Raw genomic sequence first — 13,263 nt, 5'->3', positions numbered from 1 at the left:
TGCCTTTATTTTCGTGATAGCTATGACATTTGAGATAACTTGTCCGAAAGAGTGTAGTAGCGCGTTATCGGTGAAAAAAAATGTATGATAAATCGCCTGTTTACGTAAAAATTCTGGGAAAATGACAAATTTATGCGTACGAGTATTAAAAAAATATGTACAAAAGTTCAAATTAATTAAATTAAAAGTTTGCATGAGAGATTGAATGTTTTTTTTTTTTCATTTATAAATATTTATTTATTTGAATTACATAACGTTAAAAAATAAATCTCGTAATATACGGTCCAAGAAAGTGACGAAATCCCAAGTACTGAACTAAAGTTTAAAAATAAGAAGCATTGAATAATTGGTTTTAAAATAATTTTTTTTTTTTTTTTTTTGTAAGTCGGAAGACTTTAAAGTCGTTATAATTAATGCCCACTTGTTGGAACTCACACATTCCATCATTAAATATACATACAATGATAACATAAATATAATGCTTTGTATAACTTTACACCAACTTAATTGACAACAAAAGAAAAGCTGACGAGATTAGGATCGATGGAGGAGAAAAATATACTGGTGTGATGATTTTCCAACATCTAAGTGTGCATTAGTTCTAGCACCTGACATATAATAACACAAAGAAGTTGTCTTATCAGAAAATTTTATAGGGGGTAGTTTTTCAGTTTCTCCTCTACTTACACACCTTCATTCATAAAAGAAAAGCTGTCATTACAAATATATACTTCAATCGTTTGCTCTAGTGCTGTACGTAATATGTATACTTAGTAACCAAAAATGTATACTATTTTTTTACTTTGAGCAATAAACAATGTAGAAATAATTTAAGTATCTTTCCTTCCCTGGTGCGTTCTCCCCGCGATCTATACCACTTGGGCAAAAGCAGAAGTTTACCATGAAATTCAGTGAGAACTGAGAACTGCGCACGTATAGGTATAATATATGTTGCATACGCATATACGCATAGCATACTGCATAGAAAGTAGAAAGAGAACATAGAAACACTTATATGTGGTCCCAGTACCCCAGTATAAGTTAGTGGGAAAGAAACTAAAGTTGAGTAAAAAAAAAATTCGTAATACGACCCATTAAGCTTGGTATTTGGATGAATTTGTGTAAATATACTTATGTACCGAAGATGAGAGTCTTGTCCCGTGGTCTAAATTCCTATACATAAGCTCGCGACTTTGGGGTTATGTTGATTGCAAGGTGAGTGTATTTTTCAATAAAAGCACATTTGCGTTTCACTTTCAAACTTATATACGGAGAGTCCATCGCTATTTTCATTTATAAGTTCCGATTATGCTGACAATGTTTTTTAGTACGTTAAAGAAAACTTATTGTAACTTTGCGGTGTTTGTTTGTAAGTACGAGCACGCATTATTATTATTGTTGATCCGCAACATCTTCAATTTTTTGTTTCATGGGTATAAGAAGTGTTAAACATATTATTGTTGTATTATTCTATGATTGTTTAGCTTGTGCTTCATCTTGTTTATTGTACCAATGAAAATTCTTTTAACAAGATGAAATCACCGTTACTATTTGTTGTTGTACTTCGTCAAGTGTAAGTACAGTATATCAATTGATCATCAAATTTCGAAAAGTTTTAAGCCACTTCAATAAAGTGTAATGTATTTTGCAAATTGAATTAAACGAACGTTGTGAGAGCTTGAATGGTTTGAAGAGAATGAATATCTTTCATGCTGCCCATCATGTATTTTCTCAACAAATTTTTTTTTTCATTGTTTTTCCAACAGCAGAAAGATTTTTATGAATAAAAGTACTTTGTAAAATGAGTGGGAAAGGAAGTCACATTTCAAGGGCAGACAGCTCAACGGAAAAAAAATATCGCAAGAGAAAGGCGACCTCCTTAGAATCAAATTCTCTGTCTAGTAGAAGCAAAGATTCAGTGTCACCCAAGCGTAGGAATCATTCGGGTGATAAAAGGTAGTAACCAAATGTTAAACTAGACTGTTACCATGTTAAACTGTGCAGTGCGTTGCATCTTGATGTTTAAATATTTTTAGAGCTGGAAGAAGTAGCCTAAATACTAGTTATGACAGAAGGCGAACTTTTCAAAATGAAGATAACAATTACCGTGGAAATGACAACAGACAGATGCAGCAAAGGAATCAGAATAACAGATTTCAACAAAACAGGAACTTTAATAATCAGAGGATGAATAATAATAGGTTTGACAATAGGAATGACAGAAATAATCCTCAGTACAGAGACAATCAGTATAATCAAAGAGGATTTGTTGACAGAAATAGAATGTCTAACAACAATAACAGAAATTGGAATCAAAACAATGAAAACAGAAGATTTCAAAACCAAAAGTCTCAAGGAAATTGGAACAATAGAAATAACCAAGGAAATTACAATAGACAACCTCAGGAGAGATCTGCTAACACTGGAAATAGATATAACACTGGCGAAAGGTATTGGAAGCAGAGTACTTCGAGCGAAAGCTACACTCAAAATCGTAGTCAAACAAGAAGTTCAGATTCCGGAAGATCAAGAGAAGTAAAACATTCGAAAGAAGACAGATACTATGACGAAAAAACCAGGCGTGACAGATCGTCTACTGAATCATCGCCAGAGCCGGCACCTAAGCAGGCACCAAAGTTGGCAGTAAAGCTGGTATCAAAGCCGGTACCAAAGCCAGCGCCAAAGCTGGTACCAAAGTTGATGCCAAAACCGGTGCTAAAGCCAGTCAAACAAGAAAGAATTGAACTACCTGGAAGTAAAGTTGAAAAATCTGTTACTGTAAAGAAAAAGTCAAAGAAGAGATCCCAATCATCATCATCATCCTCCTCATCTTCTTCGTCTTCAAGCTCAACTAGTGATAGTAGTGATTCCAATGATTCTAGCGATGAATCCAGCACAAGTACAAGCTCTGAAGAAGAAAAGAAAAAGAAAAGAAAGAAGAAATTGGCTAAGAAATTAAAGAAGAAAGAAAAGAAAAAAAGGAAGAAAAAGAAAAAGAAGCTAAAAAAGAAGCTTGGAAAAAAACTTAAAAATTCTACTGTTCCAGAAGAAAAAAAAATTTCTATTAAAATTGAAGCAGATGAGGATAGATTGCTCAAAGATATCAAGTTGGAAAAGTCAATGAGGGCAAAAGCAATGGCTCCTATATCTAAAAAGGAGTGGGAAAAACGTCAAACTATTATTAGAAAAATTTACGACGAAGCTTCTGGTCGCCATAGGTAAGAGTATCATGTATAAAATTTAATTCATCAAATTAAAACGCTAGATAAAAATTTCACATAGAACATTCCAACATTTTTTTGTAACTATAAGAAAACTGTATAAACCTACAGTAAAGTAGCTTTTGTTCATGTTTATTATAATCGGAAAAATATTTTTTTCCCTGATAAGTATTGATTTTGAAAAGAAAGAGAACAAAGAGATGAGGGGTTCGGTTTTATTCAGAAATGGCTAACAAACGAATGGCTTGATTTTTAAAAATAGGCATAACTCATACCTAATACTTTTCAATTTATCGTAAAAATTCCATTTCCTGTACTGGGTTGAAAGAGTTTTTTCACTATTTTCATACTCCTTAGACATTGAAGAACTTGTATTATAACTTTAAGTAAGAAATTTCCAACTAAAAACTTGTATGATGAAGAAATTTTACTCTTTTTAGATTGATAAGAGGTGACGGTGAGATTATCGAAGAAATTGTGAGTCGAGAACGCCATCAACAAATCAATAATCAAGCAACAAGAAGTGATGGGGAGTATTTTCAGTCACAGTTAAGAAGAAAGTGAATCTGTCAGTCTATTATACATTTAAGAATCAGTTTCTATCACTATTTACTCAATTTTTAGGATTTTATTGTCATTTATTGGTACAATTTGAATCTTTGATGATTGGAATATAGTGAAAAAGCAATATTATTGTACAGGCATGAATTTATTTCAAAAACATACCATACTTTATAAAAATTTTAATAAACGTTTATTTTTTATCGTCTAAAAACTATCCTTTTTGTACACTTTATTAACAACTACGTTTATTATGCAAAACATTATTGTAAACAAAAGTAAAATTTGCAAAATTTAAATAAGAAAAATTATAAATCTGATAACAAAAATAAACTTAATGATTAGCATGTAAGTGTATAACGACGGCAAGAAGAACTCTTTACAAATTTCTTGTTTTATGTTAACTATGTACAAATATTATACACGACTTGTCTTTTGAGGTTTAAAATTAAAGTAGATGACAAAAAAATTTACAACCTATTTGCTGAAGTAATAAGTACTTTCTTCATATTAGTTAATCTAATTGTATATCGATTTAAATATTATAGATTTTTCTTATTTATTTATTTATTTTTTTTTTTATATGTATATTTCACAAACTTGGAAAGTTTTATTTTGCTTGGACAACTTTGTACAAATTATGCTCTTTATGATTAGTTTTTAGTCAAAACTATTTCAATAATTTTTGTAAATAAAGACTACGTTTTCAGAGTTTTCAAATCTCGTTGTAACTTACATTTCAAATATATTTTTGTTGGTGAAGCTTGATGTCTTACCGTAATATATATATATATGTACGTTTCGTGAAACACGATCTTTATTAGTGGAAGATTAATGATCATTAAGTAATATAAAATATCCAACCAAAAGTTGGATCCTTATTTTTATCTAGTCTTTCATCCCGTGCCTTATTTACAAAAACCATTGGAGTTTAAATTTTTCTACTTTCAGAATATGTAAATGCTATTGTCAATCTCAATTTTCTAATGTAATCAAGGTCTTACTTACATTTAACCAAACAAAAATATTTGATACTCTGAAAGTAGAAACATGTGTAATCGTCGAAAATCTAATACAATTGAATAAAATGCGTTGTGTGACCATCCCTGTAGATAGGATCGTCGGTTATAGACGCGCGACACAATGGACAGGATCGTTCTCGATCGAGCCAGGTAGTGACACAGCTTTCACAGAAGATGTGCTTACAAAGAAGCTTAACTGGGGCTGAGTACTCTTCGTGACAAATGGCACATACACCGCCCGAAGCGACGATTTGCTCCTTTGATGGGCATACCCCTAAACTCTGAAATTAAAAAATGCATAGTTTGTCCAAGACTCCTTTTGTTATTATCAAATAAGTTATATAGAAATAATAGAAATTGTAAAGACAATGATTGCATAAAATTACTTAGATCTTGTTATATTATAGTATACAGAATAAAATTATCAATAGAATTTTCAACTGTAATAAAAAAAATTATAAATATAATAAAAATTCTGAAAAAACATTCACCTAACTTTCTTCCGCTTATTGCAAAAAATTACTAATCGAAGGTTAATTAACAATCAAATGATTACATACCACATTTTGAAAGGCTTTCCACAAAGCCTGCAGCAACAATTTTATGTGTGACAAAATGTCACCTCCCTTGTGCATACCATACATTATGAATAGGATGACTCCTAGGACTTTGTCAGGACCATCATAGATTGTGTAGAGATAGTGCAACCAAGGTTTTACAGGTACAAAACATCGATAAAGCTGTGAAGTAGCTTCTATCAGTAAATAAAATTTTCCCTGCAACAACAGTTATGAAGAAATTTTCTTTTAATTATACAATTTACTTTCGCAAGTAAAGGCAAAAATATATTTAAACGTACTCTTTTCTGCAAAGCAAGAAGCCCCGCTGGCAGGGATGTTAAAACAACTTTTACGGCAACAGTAGTCAGTTTTAGCACGTAATCTGAGACTACTATGATCCATAATAATTCGGATAAAGTCATAGGTAAAGTGGTATACGAGATAAATATTGGCTCTTTGAAAACAAAATTAATAAAAACAAGACAGCCAAGACTGTAGCAAATTATGCCAAATAAACTCATGAAGTTGCGATTTTGTTGTTTCACAATTTCTCTTTTAAGATCGTTATTAGCTTGAATAAATGTGACCACTAATAGAACGAAATTCAATATTTCAGATACATTATCGTATACAACTGCAACAATAAATTTGTAATGTAATTTGGATGGAAATTGAAATAACGGGTAAAAGTTATGTAATTTGAATAAAAATGTGAAACTTACATTTGGTAAGTATTATTGTTAAAAATGGAAGGTAATGTTCTAAACTTTTCTGTGTTGCCCTTGCTTCTGCATTCAAAGCAAGAGATTGCGAAGGATTTGCTTCGGGATCATCATTATTGTTACTGTTTGCATTGGCATTTCCATTACTTGCAGACCCTCTGGAATTATTTACAAAATTTTCTCCAAACGAGCGAGGCTCATGACCACTACTCGGAGACTGATGTGTTTCGCTGGATGCGCTTGAGAGATTGTCAATATTTATCCCTACGCTATCTCGCTCATTTACTGGACTCAGTGGTTGCAATTGTCTTTGGTGATTTGGATTAAGCCATTCTTGTATTGATAAGGCTGGTCTCTAAAATATATTATATATTATTTTAATCAATTAACATGATTTACGTTATTAACGATGTTTGTAAAACAAACTTACAGATCTAGACAAACTTATTAGAGGACTGATTTCTCCTATGCTGGAAAGATTGTTTGCTATAATTCTTCTTGAATCTTCCATTGGATTAAAATGAAAGCCTAATGTTGCGAGTGCTGTATTAGAATTTGGCGGAGGATGGGAATGTGTCATAAGTATCCCAGTTGACTGGGCACTTTCTGTTGTGCTAGCCCTTCTAGGCTCCGACTCAGGCTCTGCCTCTTCCACAGTTATAGCTGTATCTGCCATAACAGATTTCTACAAAAACGTAACACCACTTTTAATAAAATAAATCATAAAGTATTTGTTATGTACATCACACATAAAAATCTAACAATTCACATAAAATTTTATGCTTATGAGAACATTTTCACATTTTCAGTAACTTTAGAGAAAGCTCATGTAAGAACGCATATGTATTATTTGAATAAAAAAAAATAATAATAATAAAATCCAGCACTGAATTTATGTATAGTTAAGTCTTGTCTACTATTAGATCATGCACTACTATTAAAACACTTTATCGAGAGAAAGGCACAATACACTCCCTTTAGTATCATCCACATTTAAAAACTGCTAAGACGAGGATTGAAAGACGTGTATGTTATTCTGTAAGATGAGTCACGCGTATTGAAAGATTAACAAATCACTACCAACAAAACCAACAACGTTTAGGTTAAATCCTTATGTGGATCGCAAATTTTTTCATTTCTTCCCCACGATTGTAAAAAACCTAAAGCTTCATAATTAAAACCACAGCAACACCTTTCCATTTCGGAGCAGCAGGCGTTGATGTTGAGTCTGAGTACCACAACCGGAACCGTGACACTCCTCGAACCTTAATCTCACACTTAATACACGACTGACAACGTGACAACAGAAACAGAACAGACACGACTCACACGACAAACACGACAATGAGTATTGAGTAATTGAGTATGTGTATAAGTATAACACAACACAGAAAAACACACATACATTACATATACTCGTGTCCATGTACTTTTACTATACCATTATTTGCTACTTTGTAAAGGAAAAAAACAATACTTTATAATTGCGCAAGCAAGAGAGAAGAAGTATATGCAATTTGCAATGGCAAGTAAAAAAAATATTACCAACTGGCTGCTGCTGCAGCCGCTAACATACATATAAAAGAGAAGAGTATAGCACTAGTAGCAGACGCTGAGCTGAGCATGTATGCATGCGTATTGTATATATATATATATATATATATATGCATACATGTGCGAATAAGATGTTGATATTGATACTCCGAAACAGAAATGTGAAAATAAAGGTTTATCCATGCACACAATCATATATCATACTCTGTAACACTCTTACACTACTCTTGAGAGAAGATGTAGGTATATATGAGAACAATAGTGTGCGTTCGATTTTCGCACTCGCTTACTTGGATTATATCCTAAGATTGATGCGGATGACGATGCATCAATGATGAGAAGGAACTCTTGGTTTGATTCGGTACTCCTCGTCTTTTTCTTACACTGTTTGTGACCCTCCCGTCATCATTTTCTTGTTCTTTAGGTCGGTCTGTATAAAGTCGACGAACACGTACACGTTCGACGGACTTCTATTTAACAATTAATAACGTCGTCGTGGCATTACAATAGACTGTACTCGATAACGACGACGACGACGATTCCGCTAATCGATGCAAATAATATGTTGTTGATAATGACGACGAAGTAAACGTACGAGTACTGGCGCCTGGACAACTTGGTGATGGCGACATGAGTTCATATACCCTCACTGTCATTCACTCTGTAAAATTTACAATGTTATTGATTCGTTCGATTCTTCGTATTTTTACACTTTTACTTATAGCTCGATGATGATGATGATCATCATAATAAGTAAATACTTAAGTATACGTACCATAAAATAAAATATATACACACTTACGTGTTCTCTCTCTGCTGACTTGCTCCTGTTATTGTGTCTACCTATATACTCTCTCTCTCTCTCTCATGTGCTGCTGCAGCAATGTCACGTATATCACGATGATACAATACGGATGACAAATGAAAAGACGCCACTGAATGATAGGTACCTAACTGTTATAAGTATAAAATGGAGCGGTAAAATAATTTCTGATTCAGAACGAACGATTAGCGCTGATGCACTGCAGATCTGCACACTGTAGGTATAAGTATTTAAATAATGAATTCTCGCTCTTACGGCTTACGACGTACCTTTGGAGATTGCTTGGATGTAATTATAAATCATCGTCTGAGATTTAAGCAAGATTATAGATATGATCATCGAGGAATCGGTAACAATTCGATACAATCATAGAATGAGGTAAATAATGTGACAGCCAGTACAGTATACGAGTGGTACAACCGCACTTTCATATCGACTTATGTGACACTGATCGACTCACTGATGATGACTGATGACGAAACACACACGGCACTGTTAATTCGCGAATCAGGAGGTCGAAGGAATAAAGTATACACAGGAGAGGAGTCGGGCAGCGCGCACGTCAAACTACTATCGACTTTTGCGCGCTCTTTAAGTGTATATATTTCGCGTTTCGTATATATATATACACTTCTCGGACATTATACATATATATTCTTATCCGCAGCATCGTCCAAATGATCGAGCGGCCATATAATATACTTTTATTAAAAATTAATGGCATTAACAGTCATCTTGGAGCTGAGGCAAACAAAAACAATTATTCCTTTGGCTAATTCGTTTTGAATAACCTTATTTTCGTAATACAATATGCATTTTTTTAAAATTGTAACTAAAATGTTATTATAGGTACTTTTGATTGAAAAATACAGCTGTGCAGTTACTTTGTAAAAAAAAAGAAATAGAAAAAAAAACTTTGATTTCAAATAAGCGCTTCCAACGCCCCCCTCCCCAAATCGAACTCTGTTTTTTTTTTTTTTTTTTTTTTTTTTTTTTAAGTCGTAAATCGGAGCAAGTAACAAAAAATATAATTATTTGAAAATTCAAATCTAAAAGTATGTGTATTTACCAGATACAAAAAAATATGTTGTATTAATAACTCCGCGACACACGAATGTAAATATCGATAAAACGTATAATATAATAAAGGTTTTTTAAAACAAATGAATATAATCTCAGCATTATGTAATCGTATACAGTACATGATGCAACAAAATGTACACAATCAAAGGAAAAAAAAGAAGAAAAAAAAAAAAAGAACCGCTAGATCAGCTGTTCTCTCGACGTAAACAGCAATATAGTTATGTGCGAAAGCTCACACAAACGAAATCCTTTAGCGTGGGTGTATGTGATGGCCAAGAGATGAAACAAGAGCTCCATCGTGGCTGCTCGCTCTTGTACTTAATTATAATATAATTATCCCTCTTATGTTCGCGTGTGCAGCTACATGTAGGTATATCTGGGTGTGAAAGAATGTGATACTCATATACGTAAGTTGAGTGAAAGAATATAGAGAAGAAGACGCGGAGATTATGCAAAGGACCGCCGCGACGAAAAGAAGAAGAAAGAAGACGAGTTCCTGCAGGGACCAAGGGAATAATCACTTCGCGGGCAGAGATGATCAGGCGAAACAGGTGTGTGTTAATATTACCTCGGTATTACTACTTGTAAGAGAGCTGCGATCAGCATCATCTTTATCTATAACTTGTTGAGCATGAAAATGTGCGCCTTTCAAGACGAGGAGGCTCATTATGCAATCAGCCTCGATTAGCGCTACATTTTTGTGTGATTCAATGAGTTTCTCTCGATTTAATACGTATTAAGTATGTGTACGCAAATAGATGATCGAAATCAAATCAATACTACCATTGATGGGAAAAGATCACTGGAATGCATTTTTATTGAGTTTCATCCAAAACAAAATTGCACAGGTGAATGAAAAATCCGATGCGTTAACAGTTGAAGAAAAAGTTTTAAATGCTTGCAGAACGAGGCATAAAGCTACGTTCATCGGTCTCATGTTGGCCATCACTGTTGTGTACAATGAGTTTCTCGCCTACGAGATTCAAGCTTTCAAATGGACCACGAAAAAGTGCCACCAGTGCGTCACGGTCCTCCTCGTGGCCGATCCGCAGATTCTTGGCTATCAGAACGAGAACTACAGGGGCTCCTCCTGGGCTCTGTGGGACAGTGACAGGTACATCTGTAGGATGATATAATATGTTAATAAAAAATTATCGATTTTGATAAACCATATAATGGCTCAATTTTTCTTGGTCTCCATCTATGTAGGTATCTCCAAAAGACTTTTTCGAGAGCCGTAGCTCGTACCCAACCAGATGTCATTGCGTTTCTCGGGGACCTGATGGACGAAGGGCACATCGCCTCTGCCGAGGACTTTGAAAAGTACAAGAGAAGGTTTGCCAGGATCTTCGACACACCGGACCACATTATGGTGAGCCATATTTTATCGGATGGAATCAGAGATTACGATCGACGGCGCTACAATGGTTGCCAAATCTTTGTTTTTTTTTTTTTTTTTTTTTTTTTTTTTTTTTTTTTTTTTTTTTTTTTAGAAAATCTATCTACCCGGAGACAATGATATCGGAGGAGAAGAGGACCTGGTGTCAAACTACATCCACGGAAGATTCAACTTTGCCTACACCCAGTCGGATACGCTGGTTTACAATTCGGCAACGTTTTTCAAGGTCAATAGGTTGACGCAGACTATTCCCAGTGCACCGAAAGACGCGTTTCTCAACGACTACACCGAAAGGAACACCACGAACGTCGTGCTCAGCCACATGCCGTTGCTCTTCACTCCGGGAACATTCGTGCAAAACGTATATTACATGTTTACGTGACACTGTGTCTTTTGATCGAGCACATATATGTATATATATTCGTATGTAATGCGTGTATAAATGCGTTTTCCCAGGTGCTCAAGGAACTGTCTCCGCAGATTATTTTCACTGCCCACGACCATAAGGCCATGCACATAAGCTTGGACACGGCGACCGACCAGCTGAGCGAAGTATGGGTGCTTTCTCCCCACAAGACCCAAATGTACCAGTTGAGGCTCGACATGGGTGATATACACGAATTACAAATACCGACGTGCTCTTACAGAATGGGAACTCCCAACATGGGCTTCGGATTAGCGTACATAGGTGCTTACATATTACATTATGATACATATACTTTCGTTCTTTACGTTAATTGTATAAATATGTTGTTTGTGCATGATTCGTGTTTTATTTCCAGATACGCAAGAGAAAACCCTCGATTTCACGGTACTCTGGTCACCAGATAGGTTCTATCAACTCTGGATTTACATTTACGTTATAGGCGTCGTGGTGCTTATCACGACTCTCTTTCTTATTTGTTGTCTCTGCAGTACGTGCACGAGCAACCATCATGTGGCATACAGTCGCGTACCCATTTGATTATTTTTGTTGTACAATTAATAATTCGAGAGAGTTTAGACTTGACCCCTCCCCCTGCCTACCCCCTTAAAAAATCTCATGTAGATGTGTAAAAACTTGCCAACTTACTGTTAAACAAAGGAATATGTATATGTATACTTGGACGCGTTTTGTAGGTACTTATAGTTTTAGTACTTTTAGCCAGTTACCATGTTGTTTTACTTCGATTTATTTATTTTATTTATTCATTTACGTAGATCTCCGTCCATCTTGGATACTATTTATTTATTAGAGATTATGTTAACTTTTACAATTTACCAGCTTTATGAATCCTCAATACAAAGTTAAATATTTAAAAAATCGTTATTCAAAGAAACGTTTTTTAATATTTATATATCAAAGACTTGAAAAGTTTGTTACTTAATATTTACAACCGAAACAATTTTTACTTAAACAGTGATATTCATTTTTTAATAATATATCCATCATATCTTCCACATACAATGAATGAAACGTGTAAGAAGCTTGATTATTTGCAACTCTTGTACAACACCATGTACTTATACTGACAACGTATTTTACTGATGTAAAGAGCGCATTATAAGTGCACATACTCGTGTGCGCGCACACAGCATATCTGATTTTTCATTTTTGAGAAAATGTTTGATATACTAGCAATGAACAAAATCAAAATCACTTCCAACATAAAAATAACAATAAAAAGTCTAGGCCTACGAAAATTTTTGTATACTTATAGTTTAACCATGTTGCGATATAAAGTCTATCGAAATGTTCAATTTACAATGAATGTAATCATAATTTTGTAATGTTGTTGAAAAAGAAATACCTTTAATTGGATACTTATGTGATTGAAATACTGATTAGTAAAAACGTTTATCATTATGAAGATCGTATTTTATTTTGTTTCACCCTGTGCGACTAAGTCGGTACGTAAGTGTGAAGCCAGTTCATACTATATGCCACACACGAAAAAAAGTCAACATGTCAATTAATTATGATAATTCTCTCTTTTTTTTATTCAGCACAATTTTGACCGATTATTGGCGGAAAAAATGAATGTGACTCATTTCTGAGTGCTTCATTCAATATATTGCAATTGTCTTAACATTATTAAAGATGTATGAAATATATAATTGTATTGGGGTCTGAAATTTTTACAAGCAACGTCATTCAACAAACTTTAACAAAAGCTCAAAAGCTCACCCTAGTAATTAACAGTGCACCCAACCTAATTTTGTAAATTTTAATTAAAAATATGGGTTGATTCCTAGGTATAAGTAAACCGTTGGATTGGATACATTTTTATAGTTACTTACTAGCAATAGTTCTGTGTGTGCAAATGCATGCGACTGAT

At 34.0% G+C, this 13,263-nt stretch overlaps 3 protein-coding genes across 7 annotated transcripts; 2 read left to right on the top strand and 1 right to left on the bottom strand.

Annotated features, from left to right (window-relative positions):
• Positions 1–975: 975 nt before the first annotated feature.
• Positions 976–4,144, top strand: LOC106636826 (uncharacterized). 3 transcript variants are annotated; one of them, XM_023392087.2, is made up of 4 exons: positions 976–1,215; positions 1,770–1,956; positions 2,037–3,218; positions 3,662–4,144. In XM_023392087.2, exons 2-4 carry the CDS (start codon positions 1,802–1,804, stop codon positions 3,783–3,785), a joined length of 1,461 nt encoding a protein of 486 aa, XP_023247855.2. In that variant the 5' UTR covers positions 976–1,215; positions 1,770–1,801; the 3' UTR covers positions 3,786–4,144. The 3 variants fall into 3 exon arrangements, with proteins under 3 accessions (XP_023247855.2, XP_014204841.2, XP_014204842.2); XM_014349355.3 differs by having other exon boundaries at positions 1,767–1,956; XM_014349356.3 differs by lacking the exon at positions 976–1,215 and adding an exon at positions 1,532–1,573 and having other exon boundaries at positions 1,767–1,956.
• Rnft2 (ring finger protein, transmembrane 2) lies at positions 3,912–9,063 on the bottom strand. 3 transcript variants are annotated; one of them, XM_014349335.2, is made up of 8 exons: positions 8,733–9,063; positions 8,443–8,677; positions 7,931–8,301; positions 6,517–6,771; positions 6,087–6,441; positions 5,664–5,998; positions 5,365–5,580; positions 3,912–5,085 (listed from the first exon to the last, which is right to left on the bottom strand). In XM_014349335.2, exons 4-8 carry the CDS (start codon positions 6,760–6,762, stop codon positions 4,852–4,854), a joined length of 1,386 nt encoding a protein of 461 aa, XP_014204821.2. In that variant the 5' UTR covers positions 6,763–6,771; positions 7,931–8,301; positions 8,443–8,677; positions 8,733–9,063; the 3' UTR covers positions 3,912–4,851. The 3 variants fall into 3 exon arrangements, with proteins under 3 accessions (XP_014204821.2, XP_014204820.2, XP_014204825.2); XM_014349334.2 differs by having other exon boundaries at positions 8,443–9,063; XM_014349339.2 differs by lacking the exons at positions 7,931–8,301; positions 8,443–8,677; positions 8,733–9,063 and adding an exon at positions 7,279–7,390.
• A 733-nt stretch (positions 9,064–9,796) lies between these two features.
• Positions 9,797–12,756, top strand: Mppe (Metallophosphoesterase). The gene is made up of 6 exons (XM_014349362.2): positions 9,797–10,097; positions 10,451–10,660; positions 10,756–10,918; positions 11,040–11,306; positions 11,402–11,633; positions 11,728–12,756. The coding sequence occupies exons 1-6, from the start codon at positions 10,081–10,083 to the stop codon at positions 11,907–11,909; spliced, it is 1,071 nt and encodes a 356-aa protein (XP_014204848.2). The 5' UTR covers positions 9,797–10,080; the 3' UTR covers positions 11,910–12,756.
• The last annotated feature ends 507 nt before the right edge of the window (positions 12,757–13,263 follow it).

Source organism: Copidosoma floridanum, unplaced genomic scaffold, assembly GCF_036245765.1.
Source record: "Copidosoma floridanum isolate Cflo_tuat_1 unplaced genomic scaffold, Cflo_Japanese_pri ptg000030l, whole genome shotgun sequence".
Lineage (NCBI taxonomy): Eukaryota > Metazoa > Arthropoda > Insecta > Hymenoptera > Encyrtidae > Copidosoma > Copidosoma floridanum.
The sequence above is the reverse complement of the archived record's forward strand: the minus strand, read 5'-3'. Positions and strand labels throughout refer to the sequence as shown.